At 38.0% G+C, this 16,595-nt stretch overlaps 1 protein-coding gene and 1 long non-coding RNA gene across 2 annotated transcripts in view; one reads left to right on the top strand and one right to left on the bottom strand.

Moving 5' to 3' along the window:
* Positions 1 to 16,595, top strand: part of LOC135426041 (uncharacterized) — a 126,932-nt gene that overhangs the window by 21,809 nt on the left and 88,528 nt on the right. The window contains exon 2 of the long non-coding RNA XR_010435829.1: positions 16,388 to 16,450. This is a non-coding gene — a long non-coding RNA (uncharacterized LOC135426041). The remainder of the gene's footprint in view (positions 1 to 16,387; positions 16,451 to 16,595) is intronic.
* Positions 14,488 to 15,373, bottom strand: LOC135426042 (titin). The gene is made up of 3 exons (XM_064679007.1): positions 15,132 to 15,373; positions 14,854 to 15,066; positions 14,488 to 14,790 (listed from the first exon to the last, which is right to left on the bottom strand). The coding sequence occupies exons 1-3, from the start codon at positions 15,141 to 15,143 to the stop codon at positions 14,524 to 14,526; spliced, it is 492 nt and encodes a 163-aa protein (XP_064535077.1). The 5' UTR covers positions 15,144 to 15,373; the 3' UTR covers positions 14,488 to 14,523.

Consider the following 16,595-nt stretch of genomic DNA (forward strand, 5'->3'; position numbering starts at 1 on the left):
TTTTCAATATGTTTGGTACACGTTTCAAGGCAAAGTGGGATGTAAGAGGAAGCACGCAAGCAAGCAGGAAAGTCACAAAATGTTGTATACGAGTATGTTTGGCAGTTGCCCAGTTTAACTATCTATAAAGTTCAAGGACAATTATATGCGGTAATGAACGAAAGGATTGCTCTCATTTTGTCTTAAACCAATTATTTTCGTGTTATACCCTGTAGTTAAGAGAATTAGTTAAAAAAAACTTCACTTTGACCCAAGAAAAAAGAAAACACCATAGTTTTATGATGTAGCTATATGGTCTTTCATATTTTGATCAAGTATTATTTTATGTGTTCGAGTTGGAACATTTTTAAGCGCACCTTACAATTACAGGGTTACTCCTGGTTGAGGAATCTTGACTAGTTCGCACTTCTTGTGCCTGACAAAAAAGCGTTGATCGAAATGTTTTAATTTCGTTTTATATTATTTATTCTCCTTTTATGCCATTTAAACAAAGTATTATTTTTTTTGCTTCGGACAAGCAGCGAAATTTATAATACTTATAAATTGACCTTTACTATTTAACTAATGTCAACTACTTTTGACTACTTACAAAAAAAATATGAACTTAGTTGTTTATATATGTACTTATAGTGAGGAAAACATGATAAAGAACTTAGTTTAAATTGGGTCTTCCTTTGGGTGGCCTAATCGGTTGATCTGTGGATTGAATCCTTTGAACTTTTCGGCTGTTGTTTAGAAGGCTTACAGCCAGGTGATTTGCGTAACATTGCAGTCGGTTAACTTTCTGAGAGCAGAGTCTAAAAATCTACCGTCCAAAAAAATTAATAAAAGCTCTACGCGACCTCTGTATGACCTCAGTACTATATAAAATGGAAACAGCATATGTATACTGGCTTTTTTTAGATTTGATAAGCCCAGCTGCTCACGTTGGATTCATATGACGGGTATTGATTATAATTACTAAGAATGTTCTTCCTTCGGTACAGCGTGTTGGTGCGCAGTTTTTATGACAGTCAAAATGGCGTTGATCGAAACGTCTTTATGCGTCGCAGCCTGAAAGTAGGCAACGAAAAAACGTGCATAAATTTAACGATTATTTGTTATTGTTAACGAGCCGCCGCTCAACAAGATGCGCGCCGCCACAGTCTAAAATAAAATCCAAATGAATGACGCAGATTTTATGAAACGTTTCGCAGACACACGCTGCGAGTCAGTGAGAGGTGGGGTAGAAAAGGTGTGGAGAGGGGTGGGAAAAAGACAAGCTGAGATTCCACCTTTACCAAGTAGCGTAAACAAGCAAACTCGTTTGGCGCGGAAATGCAGCTGTGCAAAAAGGGAAAAAGGGAAAAACTGCTGCGCAAATGCGCATTTAATTGCGCACTCAATGGGAAACCCTAAAATGGAGGCCACAGTATGGAGGCGGAATGCCAACTGAGGGACGGATATAGACAAGGGAGCCAGCCAAGGAAGCATTGGCAGCTGTGCGGCGACGCATTTTTTGGTCATTTAAAATGTTGAATGGACAGCTGAATAAACGTTCCCATTTACCAAATGGCTTTCTATCTGTACTAAAAAAATTGTTATGGCCATTTGCGGTTTTGGTTTCAAAAGCCCAGCTAAAGAATTTTTGAAAAGCCAAAATGGGTCCAGGATTAAAACTACCTTTATGGGAAAAAAACAAATTTCAAAAAAGTGTTGCTTTAACATTTAATATTAATATTAGTTTATTTTTGAGGAAATATGAGATCCTCATTTTTGAAAGCTCAAGGGAAACTTAATATACATATATAAATTAAATGAAATTACAATTCATAATTTAGTTTTTGTAATAAGTTATAATAATGTTATTACTACTTAATGCCTTAGTTGGACGCAATATGTAATTACGTTCAACACATTCAAATAATTGAATGCATAAATAATTTTAATAACTTGTAAATCAATTTGATTTGTTAAGCTTTTTAATTACAAAAGTATAAAATGGGCTTACAAATGTACGCACAAAATTATTTGTGAAACCAATTATTTTCATATATAATTTAGTTAAAATGGAATTTCGTGCATTGTTATTTATTGTCTCGAGTTTAATCATTTAATCTTATTACAAATGCAAAGAGGCAGTGAACATTTTCATCCGCTTTCTAGAATTATAAATCGTATCCTTAAATTGATTTTCAAATTCGTTTATTAATAACAACTATTAACTGATAAAAAATATACAGAACTTTCGCATACGTAGCTAATTTGTGGACTCTACACATCGGAAAAAAACAAAAATTCGCATTTAATATAATGATTTTTCGAATATCAATACCTAAACCCATCGTATCATAAACTAAACTATTAGCTAGACATTTGTTAAATCCGAATCTTCCTAAGTCCTGATCCAGACAAAATACTGAAAAATATATTTCTATTCTTTTTGGCCCCATAATTCACAATTCTGACTTAACCCCTAAGCTAAATGCTTCCACTTTATTTATAGTTGATTAAAACGCATAGCGAACGATTTCCATAGAATATTGCCCCACATGCAGCAGGAATGGCCTGCCATTATCAACCGGGGGAACAAGTTTTCAGAAAATTCAGAATTTCAAGTTATGAAAGGCGCAAAGTTTTTCCCTTTTGAGCGGCTTTCAGCGAACAACGTCAACAACAAGTTTCAGCTTGGTTGCATTTTTGCAGCATCTCTTGTCGAACAGAGCGGCCTGTTGCATGTTGTGTTTCAACGTGCCAGCAACAACAAAACCATCACCTGCCACCTGACGCCAGCTCCAATTCCTTTGGCCAGCAGAGACAGGTTGCCACGCGCTTGACAAACGCCCCCATTGACGTCATTAGAGCTAACCTGTGGCAATTCACTGCGTTGGGCCCAGGTGGCCAAGGGAGGCGCCGACAAGGTGGACAGGTGGCCAGGATGGCAAGTGTTAAGTTTGGGGCAACGTCAGCAGCTGCAAAAAGCTTTTGAAGCTTAACTCAGCGAACGAGTCGCCAGTCGAATAAAGCCATTGAAGCGTGCCAAGGACATGCGTTTGCCAGGCCTCTGATCCCCCGTTCACACATTCTCCCGCGGTTCTGTTCTTGTCCCTGTCCATTGTATTCACCGCCAGTCGATATTGCGCTATTTCGATGGATTTTGCATTGATGTTGTTCTTGTTTCTGTTTCTGTTTTTGATGCTGTCGCATTTTGTTCGCGCACGAGTCGAAAGACAAATGCATCGATGCTTTGTGTCGCTGACCAGAAAGGAAAAACTGTTGGCCTAGCAGATTAATGAAATTGCGATTGGCCAGCAGTTGGCGCGGCAGCTAATTGGTTGATCAACAAAGTAGACTCCATGTATGTATATAGACACCGCTCGTATGGCAATTATCCTGTGCCCAGAAATATTGTCATATGAACGTTGAATAATAAAACAAGTAGTCAGTAACAAAATTGGGAGAGGTTGTCCAGTCTAAGATTTGCTCACATACGTATGATTGTTTAAGGATAACATTAGTCGATTATATTATAATATAGTTCCAATATTTCTATCAATCATATAAAAGTCTTATTAATTGGGGAGTTAGTGTAGGAGCAATGAGCAATGAGCAATGAACAGTTTCCATCAGTCAACTGCATTTGTCTCGACTGTGTAGCCCCTGTTAAGCTACTTAATTGGATGCATAAAAAGCTTGGAGTAGATGGACCCGTTTATTAGGCGTATTCTTGCTACAAATCCAATGATAAGACGAAAGAGTTCTCTACTTCAAAGTGTCCAACTTTTGAATACCCTGTACCCAAATTGCTTTAACATCTACAAGCATACAGTAAAATGGGCTCGGAAATGTCACCTTTTGGCGGTTAGGTACAGTTACACTACATAATTACACCCTACTTGGCTATTTAATGGGTACGTAGTATAAAAGGGCTGTCAAATATCCTTGGTTACGTTTACGTGGGCTTTTCTTGTTGACAGATCTGTTCGTTTGCGTCTATATGTGAGTAAACACATTAGTTTTCATGGCGCCAGCGCTCGTAAAAAATGATTATTAAACATTTGCACAACCAACTGTAGAAATCTGCACGCTGAAAATACCTTTGTTTGCTTTTGCTGCCAGTTCGGACACCCGTTGCGCTCGTTTTGTCTTCATATCAATTAACAGACGCAGTTGACTGAAATAAAACAATGCGTCAAATGATAACGAGAGCTGCAGCCAATGCTGAAACACACGGGACCACAAACCTTATTTCTGATTCAATTGCCCAAATGCAAAGTCAATTAACCAGAAATTTTAAGCTCCATTCAAGTGATCAACTGCATTGATGCGTTCCTTGTTGTCCAATCCTTTCTGGTTCATGCAGCATGTGAGGATGGGGAAGACAACAACTCTTCAACATCAATTAGGAAATCAATTATGTGGTTTGCTTGTGTCAGCAGTTGTGTGGGAAAAACGAAAATCGAGCTAAAGTCTATCAGAGCCCCACCCAAATGTCCTGCGGCATCCTGTCGTAGCATGCATGTGACATTTGTACATGTATGTGTGTGGCCTTAAATTCGAAGAAGACAGCACAAGTTCTGGGTCACTTGATTTACAATCATCGAAATATGCAATTGCCAATTGTCAATTGCAATTTATTGAAACAAAAGCTATTTTGGCAAACAGTTATCGCCCACAAGGTTGGCCAAACTTCTGCAGTCATCTCAATGGCCAAATAAATTATCAAATGTTATTTAACAAAAACAAGAAAGGCGAAATGAGATTATTGTAGAAGGTCTTGCTGGCACAAGGCCACATTTTTGCCATTTGCTTGAATTGGGTAAAGTAAATTGTGGTTAACCAAAACTCACGCATGTATTAAATGGCTATAATATATGCATGTAAAACTTATTTGAAAAGGTTAACCAGGTTACTAAAAACCACATAAAAAGGCCATCAGAACGAGCAACAGGACATGGGTGACCGAAGCTCAGCACGAATACACGAACGGAATGTACAAAAGCTGGGTGGGAATCTTGCACACACACACATATATATATATATATATATATATATGTATATATTTATAGTATACTATGTACCAGTATTCGTTAATCATTTATTTAGTTGGAAACCGCAAGCTGTTAGGGAAAGTTGACTTCTTGACATGTGTGCATACTCAATTTGCTGTAAAAGGAAAATTTTTGGTGCGATTTAATATTTACTTGTTGATGAAGCTTCATAAATAATGTTATGATTACACTGGCTAACAATGCTGAAATTTTTGAATGAAGGAAAAGAAACAAGAAAGAACACACGAATTTTATTTTGTTGATATTTTTAAAAAAGCAACTATTTTGCAAATCGTAAACGAAGAGGTGTTAAAAGTAGCGTATGCTCAAAATAATTATTATAAATAAGTTTTCATCAAACCCGGAATTCTCAATTTACCCACTTTTTTAATAGTAAATTGATTTAATATTAGCAAAAATGCCAAATGAAATGAAATACATATTTTAGTTCGGCTTGTGAAACTCCCATAGAATGTTCTTGAAATAGCATCTTCTCATTTCTTTTCAATAGAAAAACCATGCCACCGGCAAATGAGATTTATTCTACGTAAATTGCGTAAAAATATATTTACGTGGTTAGTATACTATTTTTAATAAACATATATATTAATGTGGGTGGGGCACATGGTACTACAAATAAGTTCATGTAACTTATCCCTTTTAAAACTTCGTCAGTTAAGTATTCAATTGCCATAACCAATCCCACGCTTCAATGTCAATGTCATAAATTTGTTACGCATATAAAAAAGTGTAGCATACTTTTTAGCGCGTGGCGAAGCTGCGTATACGCAACATGCAATTTATGTGCTGGCACTGGCAGTTGAACAAGAAGCAAGTACATTGTGTATATAAACATACACATATATAGACAAATTTATAAAAGTATGTATACACATATATGAAGTAAATGTGCGTGAAGGCAAGTGGCTCAGTTCTGGCACGTACTAAAACAAGCGTGTAACTAGCAGGCGAGTGTGCACATGCCCATGTCTATATGTGTGTGTGGGTGTGTGTGTGAGTGGGCGTTTAAAGGAAGTGTGTGGGGGATGAAGATGGGGGATGGTTAGAGCTGCCAAATCAGCAGCAAGGCAAAGAAATGCCACGCGCAAAACGCGGCGACAACTCGAAAGCGGCAGGCAAAGGTCACGAACACAACCTTTTGGCAGCTGCAACAGCAGCAACAGCAGCAGCCATGGAAAAATTTATTTTCCTTGCTAGCTGGCTTTTTTTTTGCTCTTTGCATCAGCGATTTTCACTCAACGCTGATAGTTGAAACGGCTGACTGGCTCACTGGAGGCTGCTGATGAAGGTAAAGTGCCTCAGCCCACCCCAAAAGTGATGACTGAAGGACACAAAAACGACGGTCGAAAACATTTTAAAGAGAAAGAACTTTTACTGTGGCTTATATTTGCTGCTTCGCTGCCTGCAGCAGGGGCGGGTCTCATGAAAATCAAGGGGCATTGATTAGTAACACAATGGCGGAGGCGCAAAGGAAGAAGAAGTAGGCGACAAAGCCCAGCACTCTAAATTCGAAACACAAAGAACAGCACATAAAAATAAGTTCAGCATTTTTTTTTATTTGTTGTCATCAAGAGCTAAGAACATAAAGCCAGAATGGCGGCAAGTTTTTGTAAGGCATAAAATATGGTAAGCTATTTGCCAACATTTTTTTTTCTCCAGGAATTCTGTTCTAAGCCACAAAGCAGATGATCATAACTATTGAAGGTATGATGAAAACGTGATGCTCTTTCGGCAAGATAAACTTTAAAATTAGAAAAAAAATTGAAATCTTTTTTATGCTATATGCTGCAGATAAATGGAAATCAAAACTCAAGGCGAATATGTTATTAAAACTAGCAAGTACTGAAATATATATAGGTATAAGTTTGAGATTCAGTCCAGAGTGTCTTGACTAAAATATAAAGACACAAAATTCAATAGTACTTATTAAGCCTTCAAAAAATATGATGCAATTACATTGATTAGGAAAATATTTCTTCAGAAAAAAATTTAAGTCAAATAAAAAAATGATTGTAAACTATTTTAATTAATATCATGACTTAAAAAAGGAAAAAAGGCAAATAAATTTACGCTAATTAGCCATAAAATAAATTATGCAAAGGCACAGTGAAGCGATAAATAGCAAAAATTTAACTATTCCCTAATACTACAACAAAGCCAGTTAAACTCGTTGTAAGTGTAAAAGAATCAAACACATGGTATATAGTATTTGTGGCATGGTTTCCATGGATTCTGTGCCTAAATAAACTAATGAAAAGGACTCGAAAAGCCGCTCAAACGTTAAATTGGCAGCATTCGCTCATTGTCAGAGAGTGCAAAGTTGTAAACCGAAAAACCACAAAACTGTGCTTTACCTTTAACATCTAAATTTAAGCCACAAGGCGGGACTGTGTGTGTCATAATAGCTTACATTTATCTTGTGCCAAATATACGAATACGTGTCTGGCATTTTCAAGGTTGCCTTTTAATTCCATCGCACAACCACACGCACATTCAATCCGAAACATGCATTTACACGTATACACAGAATACGTATACACCTATACGTATATATATCATACGCAAATATCTAAATGATAATACCGAACTTCATATTTGGGGTCCTTGATGCGGTTGAAATGGGATGTGAAGGACTTATGTGCCCTTCATTTAACAAAATATTTAAATATGGCGAACACGTAGACATTACTATATACACATGCATTTATGTGTGCTTTGCGAGTGCTTTATGTATATATTTGCAAACCTCTACATATAGTTACATACAAGTATATATATGTATGTATATACGTATATACACGTTTGATTTATGCGCCTCTATATTTTTCTATTTTGGCACGCAACACAGGCCGACATAGACAATGACAGAAAGAGAAAGAAAACGAAAAGGAAAAACTGAAATGAAACTGGAAAAAAACACGACACATTTTTGACAACAGACAACAGCAGCGTGGCGCCAGATTTGGCTATGTGTTGCCCCACGGGAGTCCCTTAGACATTTTCGCAGAAATCCACACAAAAAATATGCGAAATCAAACGGCCGGAAGTGTGCTGCTGTGTGTGCGTGTGTGTGTGTGTGTGTGTTCATTTGCCAGGATTGAGGAGAATTGAGCGTAAAAGAACTTAATCAATTGTTGAATCTAAGCCAAAAATAGTTTAAATTCGTATAGGTAACGAATCCAAAATGTCGTGCAAAAAGAAAAAAAACAGCATGTGTAAGGCTTTTTGAAATATAATTATTAACGAGCATTTGCGATTTGTTATTTAAAAAATAATTAATTCACTTATTTTTCTAATATACCGATTAAGCAAGAAGTTTAAGGATTCTGAAAATGTTCTTCCTGTTTAAAATTTGTAAACTTAAGATTTGCTACCTAGGGGAGCTCCCGACTAGGGGATAGCCTGAAGCCTCTTCTTCCAACCGGCGATAGGTATAAAATGAAAGGTACTTGATATATATATACTATTCTAGAAGCTACATGTCAAATTTGGTGACTCTAGCTCTTATTATTTACCGAAAATACCCAAAAAACCAGATTTCGATATCGATTTTTATCGATTACTTGTAAACGGGGCAAGTTATCGAACTAGAAGGACCTACAGCTTAAATTTCTCTAGCTCTTATAGGTTCTGAGATCCTTGCATTTATACATACGGACAGACGGACGGACAGACAGACGGACATGCCTAGATCAACTCGGCTGTTGATGCTGATCAAGAATATATATACTTTATGAGGTCGGAGATGCTTCCTTCTGCCCGTTACATACATTTGCACAAATACACAATACCCTTTTTACACATTTTTAATGGGTTCAGGGTATAAAAATATGTATAATATTTTCATTTGAAAAGACTAATTTAATTTAGTCAGAATAACTCTCAATTTTCTCATGATTTTTAATTGTTAGTGCGAATACGCATTTCTGGGAAATTCTTGCGCTAGTGAAATTCAAGCCATTTTTCATTTTTTTAAAATGTATATATTGTTCCATTATATATTTCCGTATGAAATGCATTAGCAAAAAGCTTCCATACGATTACCTGATTTACACATTTATTAAACCATTTGGTGGCCGCAGCAGGCCCTTTTTTATTTTATCACCTATTTATTATAATAAGTATACGAGGGAAAAACCATTTCCGTACTCATTAAAATGCTCGGTATAGGAAAAACATTGTCTACTTCTATGCGGCATCATAAATGCTACACTTTATTGGTTCGGGCGAGAAAAGAAGGAACGAAAATTTCTTTTCTCTTGGCATAATTTCAATAAATACTGTCCAACTTTTCCAACGATGTGCCAATGATAAAGTGCCAATGGGAATGGGCGTTGGGGCGTGCACGCATATATTTTTCCTTAGCCCAAGAGGCTGTTTAGCTGCACCTTTTCGCTTTATTTTCCTTATATTATATCTCAGAGAGAAACTCTCGTAATCATTACGAGCCAGCCAGCTGTTTGCCCTGCCACGCGCCAAGCCCGAATATTTTTTATCTTTGCATTTTTGCCCATTGAAGAAGGCGCAGGACACGCAGGAGCTGCTGAAGGCGCCTTCAACGGCAGCTGAGCAATTTTGGGGCTTAACCTTGACTCGCTTACGGCATACACGAGCGCGCACACTCAAAGTGGGCGTGGAGCCACCCAGTGTCCTGGCCCTCGTCTCGGCTCGTCGCTGGCAGCGCCATCTTGACGAATGCCGCCTGTTGTCATTGGGCTTGGGCGCCTAATCTTATCTGTTACTTCGGGGTGCCAGCCTGCTGTGCGTGAGTGTGTGTGTGTGTGTGTACACCCGACTGCCGTTTTAGGTCGTCTCCTGAAAGTCATTTAAAATTATGTACATCACGAATAAGCGGCAGGAAAAGCTTTAGCTTCGCTTTAGCAGCAGCAACAGCCTCGCAGCAGCACCGAGTCCAGTCGCAAGAATTCTTTCTAATTTAGTCCACGCGACTTTTATGACTTTAATGGCCTACCACTTTGACATGGCCCGGACCCCCGACCATGTTGACTAGCGCCTGGGGATTTGTCATTAGGTATTATTATTTTTGTTGTTGTTGTTATTCTTGTTATTCTTGCTTTTGCCGCCTGTCTCTGGGATTAGGTAAGTTTGCTGCCACAGCATTGATTTATATTTTTGCACATTTTTATGACGCTTCTTGCTGTGCTTCAAGTGCAAACGCCGTGGCTATTTATAGTTTATTTTTATGGCCACAAGGGGACTACATTGAGCCGCATTTTGACAGTTCCGGCCCGCAATTGGTCATATAATATTCGAAGCATTCTCAGTTGGGTAGCCCAAAAGGAGCTGTAAGTTGGGGTAGCTAAAAAAAAAATACTGAATTGAAATATGGCCATTTTTCCTTGCAATGTTTCTCTCTGACCTACACCCTAGAGATTTCAATATGACATATAGAATATGAAACAAGCGTTACAAATTCTTGAAGTATTCTACAGTAAGATACACTTGATGAGTAGGTCTCGATTAATCCATGTCCTCACTCGCATAAGAACACATTTTATGATTGGTATCAACAAGTGATACAGATAGTACTTGGACTATAATAATCAGACCAATAATTATAGTACCACCACAGTGCTCTCATAAGTAATTACACCTGTTCATACCCTTCAATAAAGAATTTTCATTCAAACTATACTCTCAGTTTCGCTGGAGTTTATGGACACTTAACAGGGATTTACAATTACAGTCAATACGATCAAAACGCTGTTCACATTTATATAAAATCTTATCTGGAAAATGTAGAGGCTAATTACAGAAACGGATTGCAATTGGATGTGTGAGCTTTCGGATGGAAAATACTCGGTTCGTACTAATCGTATAGATACCTTCTTAGACCAATCAATAATTTTGTGAGAGGGCTTTTTCAAATTTGCTCAGGAGCATGGCTGCCCATCAAAGGACTCTTTCGATTCACACCACTTTACAGTTCATTAGGCAGCCGACGCGTACGAGCAGTATCTCAAATCTAGGCGAATGAGTATCTGTGAGTTGCGAGTGGACAGGGCGGGGCGGGGCGGGGCGGGGCATTCGAGTGTCTTTGTGTGAGGTGCTGGCTTTGACATGTTTAAAAATAACAATATGAAGGCAACTTTTCCAACAGAAGCGATACATAATAATTAATACGCTCAACTGAATGAGCAATTATTTAATTTGGCGTTAATAATATTTTTGCATACATTTTTTTTGTTTTATTTTTTTTTTTCTGAGCTAGTTTTAGACGCTGCAGCTGCGCTGAGTTTGGGTGGTGCCTGAAGTCAGCATACTTTTAGCGTACACTGTGCGGCGTCTAATGTTGCTATTTTTATCGACAACGGTCGTCTCTTCAAGGAAGTTCATCAAAGTCAAGCACAGACAAGGCGCACAGTGGGCGGGGCAACACACTCTCTACCTGCCAAGACAGTTGACACATGTGGCATACACGGGTGTGTCTGTGTGAGTGTGTGTGTGTGGGGGTGCGAGTGTGTTAACAAGTGTGTGTATCTGGAAAGGAAATTTATTTCATTACAGCTCAGCACCCAACGCAATCGTCGTTCTGTCCTTCTGTCCGTTTGTCAGTCTGTCCGCGTCTCTGCCTGTCGATACGTTTGACTATTTGACTGGCAAGCATCCGTTTCAGTTTGCCGCTTTTATCTATCAGGCAGGTGGGCACGCCGGTATGTAGCTTCCTGCCATACTACAACAAAATGGAAAAATTCTGCACGAACATAAATTTCCATGGACGCACGTGCAAAGCTTTTGGCATGAAAATCAATTAACTTAAATTAATTCTACGAATTATATGCGCTGTAAAAAGTTTGCCAAACAAACATGTGCCACAAATTCGCTATCCCATATCTTTTTTTCTCATTTATATATCTATTTTTTTTATTTTTTTGGATTTATTTTCCCGTTTGTGTTTGTCAGCCTCCCGTGAGCTTAACCTGAGCTGCTAGCTCATGGACTGTGCGCTTTGGGAGTACTGTAATACCAACAGGCTAACAATTTAATTTGTATTCTACATGCCATGCAAATACCAATATCCCGACTAGGCATAACAAATTGATTTTGAGCAGGTGAAACAGCTCTTTAGGGCGAGTGTCGCATGGATAAAGAGTGCACTAAGTTGTTGTGAGCATATGCAAAAAGTTAGACATGCTATTTGATATCAAGTATCTGCATTGATCGAACTTTGTTATCAAAGAGTATAACAGCTCGGGTTATTTTTAATTCTCCTACAGACAGTAGGGATATCACTTCAGTATAAAGATGATAAGTGTTCAATTTCTCTACTCTAAAGTACTCTAAATGTGTCCCCTAAAGACACTTAAGCTAAAATTGAAAACAAATTTAAAACTATATACTATAAAACTATAAACTATAAACTATATACTTTTATATGGAAACAATTCTATTGTAACTTACAGTCATTTGATTTTATTATCATTCGGGTATGCTTTGAAGTTTATTTCTGCCTTTCCTCATTATTTGCTTAACTATTGTGTAACTATTAATACGTTGCAGGCTGTATCCTAATCAATTTTTCGTGCTTAGTGTATTCTCATTTGTTAATGAAGTATTCATATGCATTTACGTAAGCCGACCTGTCTGGTAATCTAATCGGCATTTTGTACATTTTGTGAATAGTCAAATTGACCGCCGGTAACCGCACATGAATTAATGCACAATTCGTAGTGGCTTTATTCGAATAGACAATTATACAATTTACCAAATGATTTGACGAATGCAACACACAATCAATTCAATTTTGGGCATTCAAATCGTTAAATATTAGTCTATTATACACGCAAAATGTGAATATGTAAATTTGCGCATATTTTCCGAGGTAACCAATAATAAATGTATATGGTAAACGACATAACAAACGCTGAAGTGTCATCTAAACTAGAAATAAAATATTATGACAATATTTTCTTGTTTTCTATTTCTTTTTTCTTATCCTTTTAAACCCAAATATTCAAAAAATTGCTTGAAAAGCATTGAATGTGCCGGAAATATATATTTTTATTTGTTTCCTCGAACTGAAACTAAAACTTAAACTAAAATCCCTCGGAATCCCTAAATGTAACTCAAAATATAGCTATTGCATTTATTTAGCTTGCGAACAGAATTTATTTATTCAGCAAATACTGTTGATTATGTGGAATGCATATGTGTCTGTGCCTGTGTACAGTGCGTGCGTGTGTTTCCGATTGAAGCTTTCACTTTAGAGCACGTAGGCAAACATGGCGTATACACAATGTGGCGTTCCGTTGGATACATCTCGCACAAGCTGTGCATTAATAATTGTACAGACCGACTGACTGATTGACTGACTGACGGTCATTGATTGCTTGATTGATGCACTGATTAGAGCAAAGCTTGAGTGCGCCTTCGAGTAGGCAACATATGAAAATCAATGGCGGCTTTGGCTGCCATTTTACTGTCATTGAAAACTTGTCGCAATTTCCAAAGCTAAAGACGATAAACGATTTCCTCTGCCAAGGACATAAGGGATATTTAAAATCGTTGCACATTCCTTGGCAGTTGGGGGGCGGGCGGGCCTAGGGGACTCGGTTGAGTATGCGCACATTTCAAGCACGTCATCGGCTTAAGGAAAACTTAGCTGTAACCATAGATGAGGCCTTCCCTCTGACAATCAGGACGTCAATCCAGCAGTAACAAAGTTTAACGAACCTTCAGCTCGTGCATGCACATGTGTGTGTACATGTGCGTGAGAGAGAGTGGCTGAGTGTGAGTGTACGCACCTTAACCGTTACTTACCACACTTTTGCAGCAATGCGTCCATTAACAATGAAGAGCTCATGTTGTGCTAGAAGCTTAAAGCTTACGGTTTTTGCTTAAATGAAAGCTTGCAAGCTTTGGCACAAGGCTTTTTTTTGTATGCTTTTACAGATTGCGCATGGGTTTGCTTATTGGGTTTTTTGGGATTTTTAGGTAGGATTAATTTAGATCATGGAAAATAAATTATTTAGGTTAGAAACACGGCTGATTTTAAGAACTTTTAAGCTTCAAATATTCAGGATTTTCGTCTGTTAAAATAAAGTTTTGCTTAGATAACTGAATAGAGATGGCTAATAATAACTTAGTACAAGATTCAACGAACTACAAATAAAAGTTAAATAATTCAATTTAATGTACAAACCTCAAATTGTTGCAAACATTTAATTGATTCCCATATAAAAATACAGTTTGACGTTTAGAATTAAACTTAAATCGAACATTCAACAAATTTTGCAAATATTTTAAACGGCTTTGCTTTGTGGTTCAAAGTTAAATGAGCTTTAACATGAAATAATATTCCCGGAAAAAAAATAATTCGTCATATACTGAGAAAAGTATGTTGATAGGATTTAATTACCAATCCTATGGACATATCAATGCAACGACTTTAATACTGGCTGAACATTAACTTGCCACACAATCTAGAACTTTGTTAGCGACCTCTGAAGGCTCACCAGCCGTGCTCCTTGTGCAGGACGTGCTTATAAATGGTATAGGGCACAGGATATGGCTTGGGCACAGGTATTTTAATGTGCTTGATCACTTCGACGGGATACGGTTTTTCAACTTCAACTGGGTAGGGTTTTTCCACCGTATAAGGTATCTTGCGTTCCGTTATTTCGGGAACTATTTTGTAATAGGGAATTTGAATTTCCTGTTGCACCGGAACATGAACCGCATAGGGCTCTGGTATTTCCAGCCGTATAACATTGGGTACCTTATTAAAGGGAAACGAAATTGAATGAAATCCATTTTAGGCAAACTCTTTGAATTCACCAACTTGTACGGCCACGGGATGCGGTATGGGCAATGGCACCTTCTCAATGACATGGACAGGCACATGCTTCGATATCTCCGAGTAAGTGGTGGGCGTGTCTTGGTGCTGATGATGATAACCTCCGATGCCGGTACCACCTCCACCTCCTCCACCGTCAAAGTGCCCCTCGCCAGTGTGCTCCGACGCATAGCTAAGAGACATGCCGCAGACGAACAGCTGCGCGGTTGTACGGGAATTATGACTTTAGATGCCCCACTAGAGAGTTTTTTTGATGCACTTACAATTAACAACATTTTATGGCTGAGATTTGTGTATTGGTAGCTCCACGCGCCGCGAATTGCAGTTAAACAATGCGAGTGCCTGCAATCCGTTAGCTGGCTTTTATATTGCAGTTGGCAGTTGGCCAAAAGTGAAAGATTTTCGCATTGCAACTGGTCAACTGTTTAGTTGATGTAACCATAACATTGAAATAGAAAGTATTGCATTCGGATCGCATAATTTTCATTGTGCTTTTCCAAGCAAATGTTATAGCAACAAATTGGGTTCAAGTGGGTATCAAGTATCCCGCTGCCTGTCCATTGCTTTCTCACTGGCAAAGTGAATGGCCCTGCCCTGTTCCGCATCGCCTCGGCCCAACGGCTCCTGCTGCAATCTGGGCCTGCCCCAGCAGCTTTGGGGTTAAGGTTGTTACACGTACTTGAGTTCTGCTATCGCTTCCGTCAACCGTAACCCGCTCTGGCGAAAAGTGATAGTCGGTAACGCTAACGCTGCCCAGCAGCCAGTCAGACCACTTTTAATATTCGTCTGAGATTTGCACAAACACCGAATGGTGCCTAGGAAATGGGCTGCGTCATTTTGCTGGGCCGTAGGCGCAGGCGCGGCTGCTGGTGCAGGCATGGGCAAAGAAATCAACAAACTGGTTGGCCATGTCGCAATTGGGGCCAGAAAACTAATCATTGGGATGCGAGGGACAGAAAGAAAATGTAACATCGGGAAGTGTTAAAATTAAGTGCAATTTTTAACACAAAAAGGGCGTAATAAGCTAATCAAAATTAGACATCCGATGGAAGCAGACAAATTCGAAATTTTAAAGACTATAGCGGCATATTTAATTTCTTTATCGGGACATAAGAAACTAGGGATACTAAATATATATATATATTTACTATATTGGAATACTTCATATCAGGGCATTGGGTCAAATATCTTTTTCTTTTTTGTGCCAGTTTAAGCAATAGCTTACTTATAATTGAAAAGTATTTACCAGAAAAATAATATATAATAAAATCGACTTCAAAAATTATATTTTAATTTCTTTAAATGCACCTATACTGAAGCATTCGCTTCGCTGAAAATTAAAAAAAAAACGTTGTTTCAAATATCACACTACTTTGCGATTCTCAAAATGCTTAGATTTATTAACTAGTTACTTGCTCTCTCACTCTCTCTCTCTCTCTCTCTATCTTCCTCCCATTAAGTTGCTCTTCCTTTTTATTGATACTCTTTAACTAACTCTACAATTCTTTTGTTCTTCCAGTAATTCATTCCTACTACTCAAAGATGGCAAGCAACAAACATCCCTGTATATCTGATTATTGGGGTAAGTGCACATTTACATATGTATTTAGTTTATAGAATTTGCTGATATTAGTAAACGGTCGTTAAGTCTGAATCGAATGTTCATTCGAATGTTACATTGATACAAATTTTTTTAAATTGAAATTTCCCGGAAACCCTTATCAAAC

This window comes from Drosophila montana, unplaced genomic scaffold (assembly GCF_035044405.1).
Source record: "Drosophila montana isolate Dmon_TW-CO22-7 unplaced genomic scaffold, ASM3504440v1 contig_1962_1, whole genome shotgun sequence".
Taxonomy (NCBI): domain Eukaryota; kingdom Metazoa; phylum Arthropoda; class Insecta; order Diptera; family Drosophilidae; genus Drosophila; species Drosophila montana.

Coding starts and splice junctions, on each gene's coding strand:
- LOC135426042 (XM_064679007.1), bottom strand. Junction 14,791..14,853: donor CGCATCCCGTGGCCGTACAA/GTTGGTGAATTC, acceptor CCCTTTAATAAG/GTACCCAATGTTATACGGCT.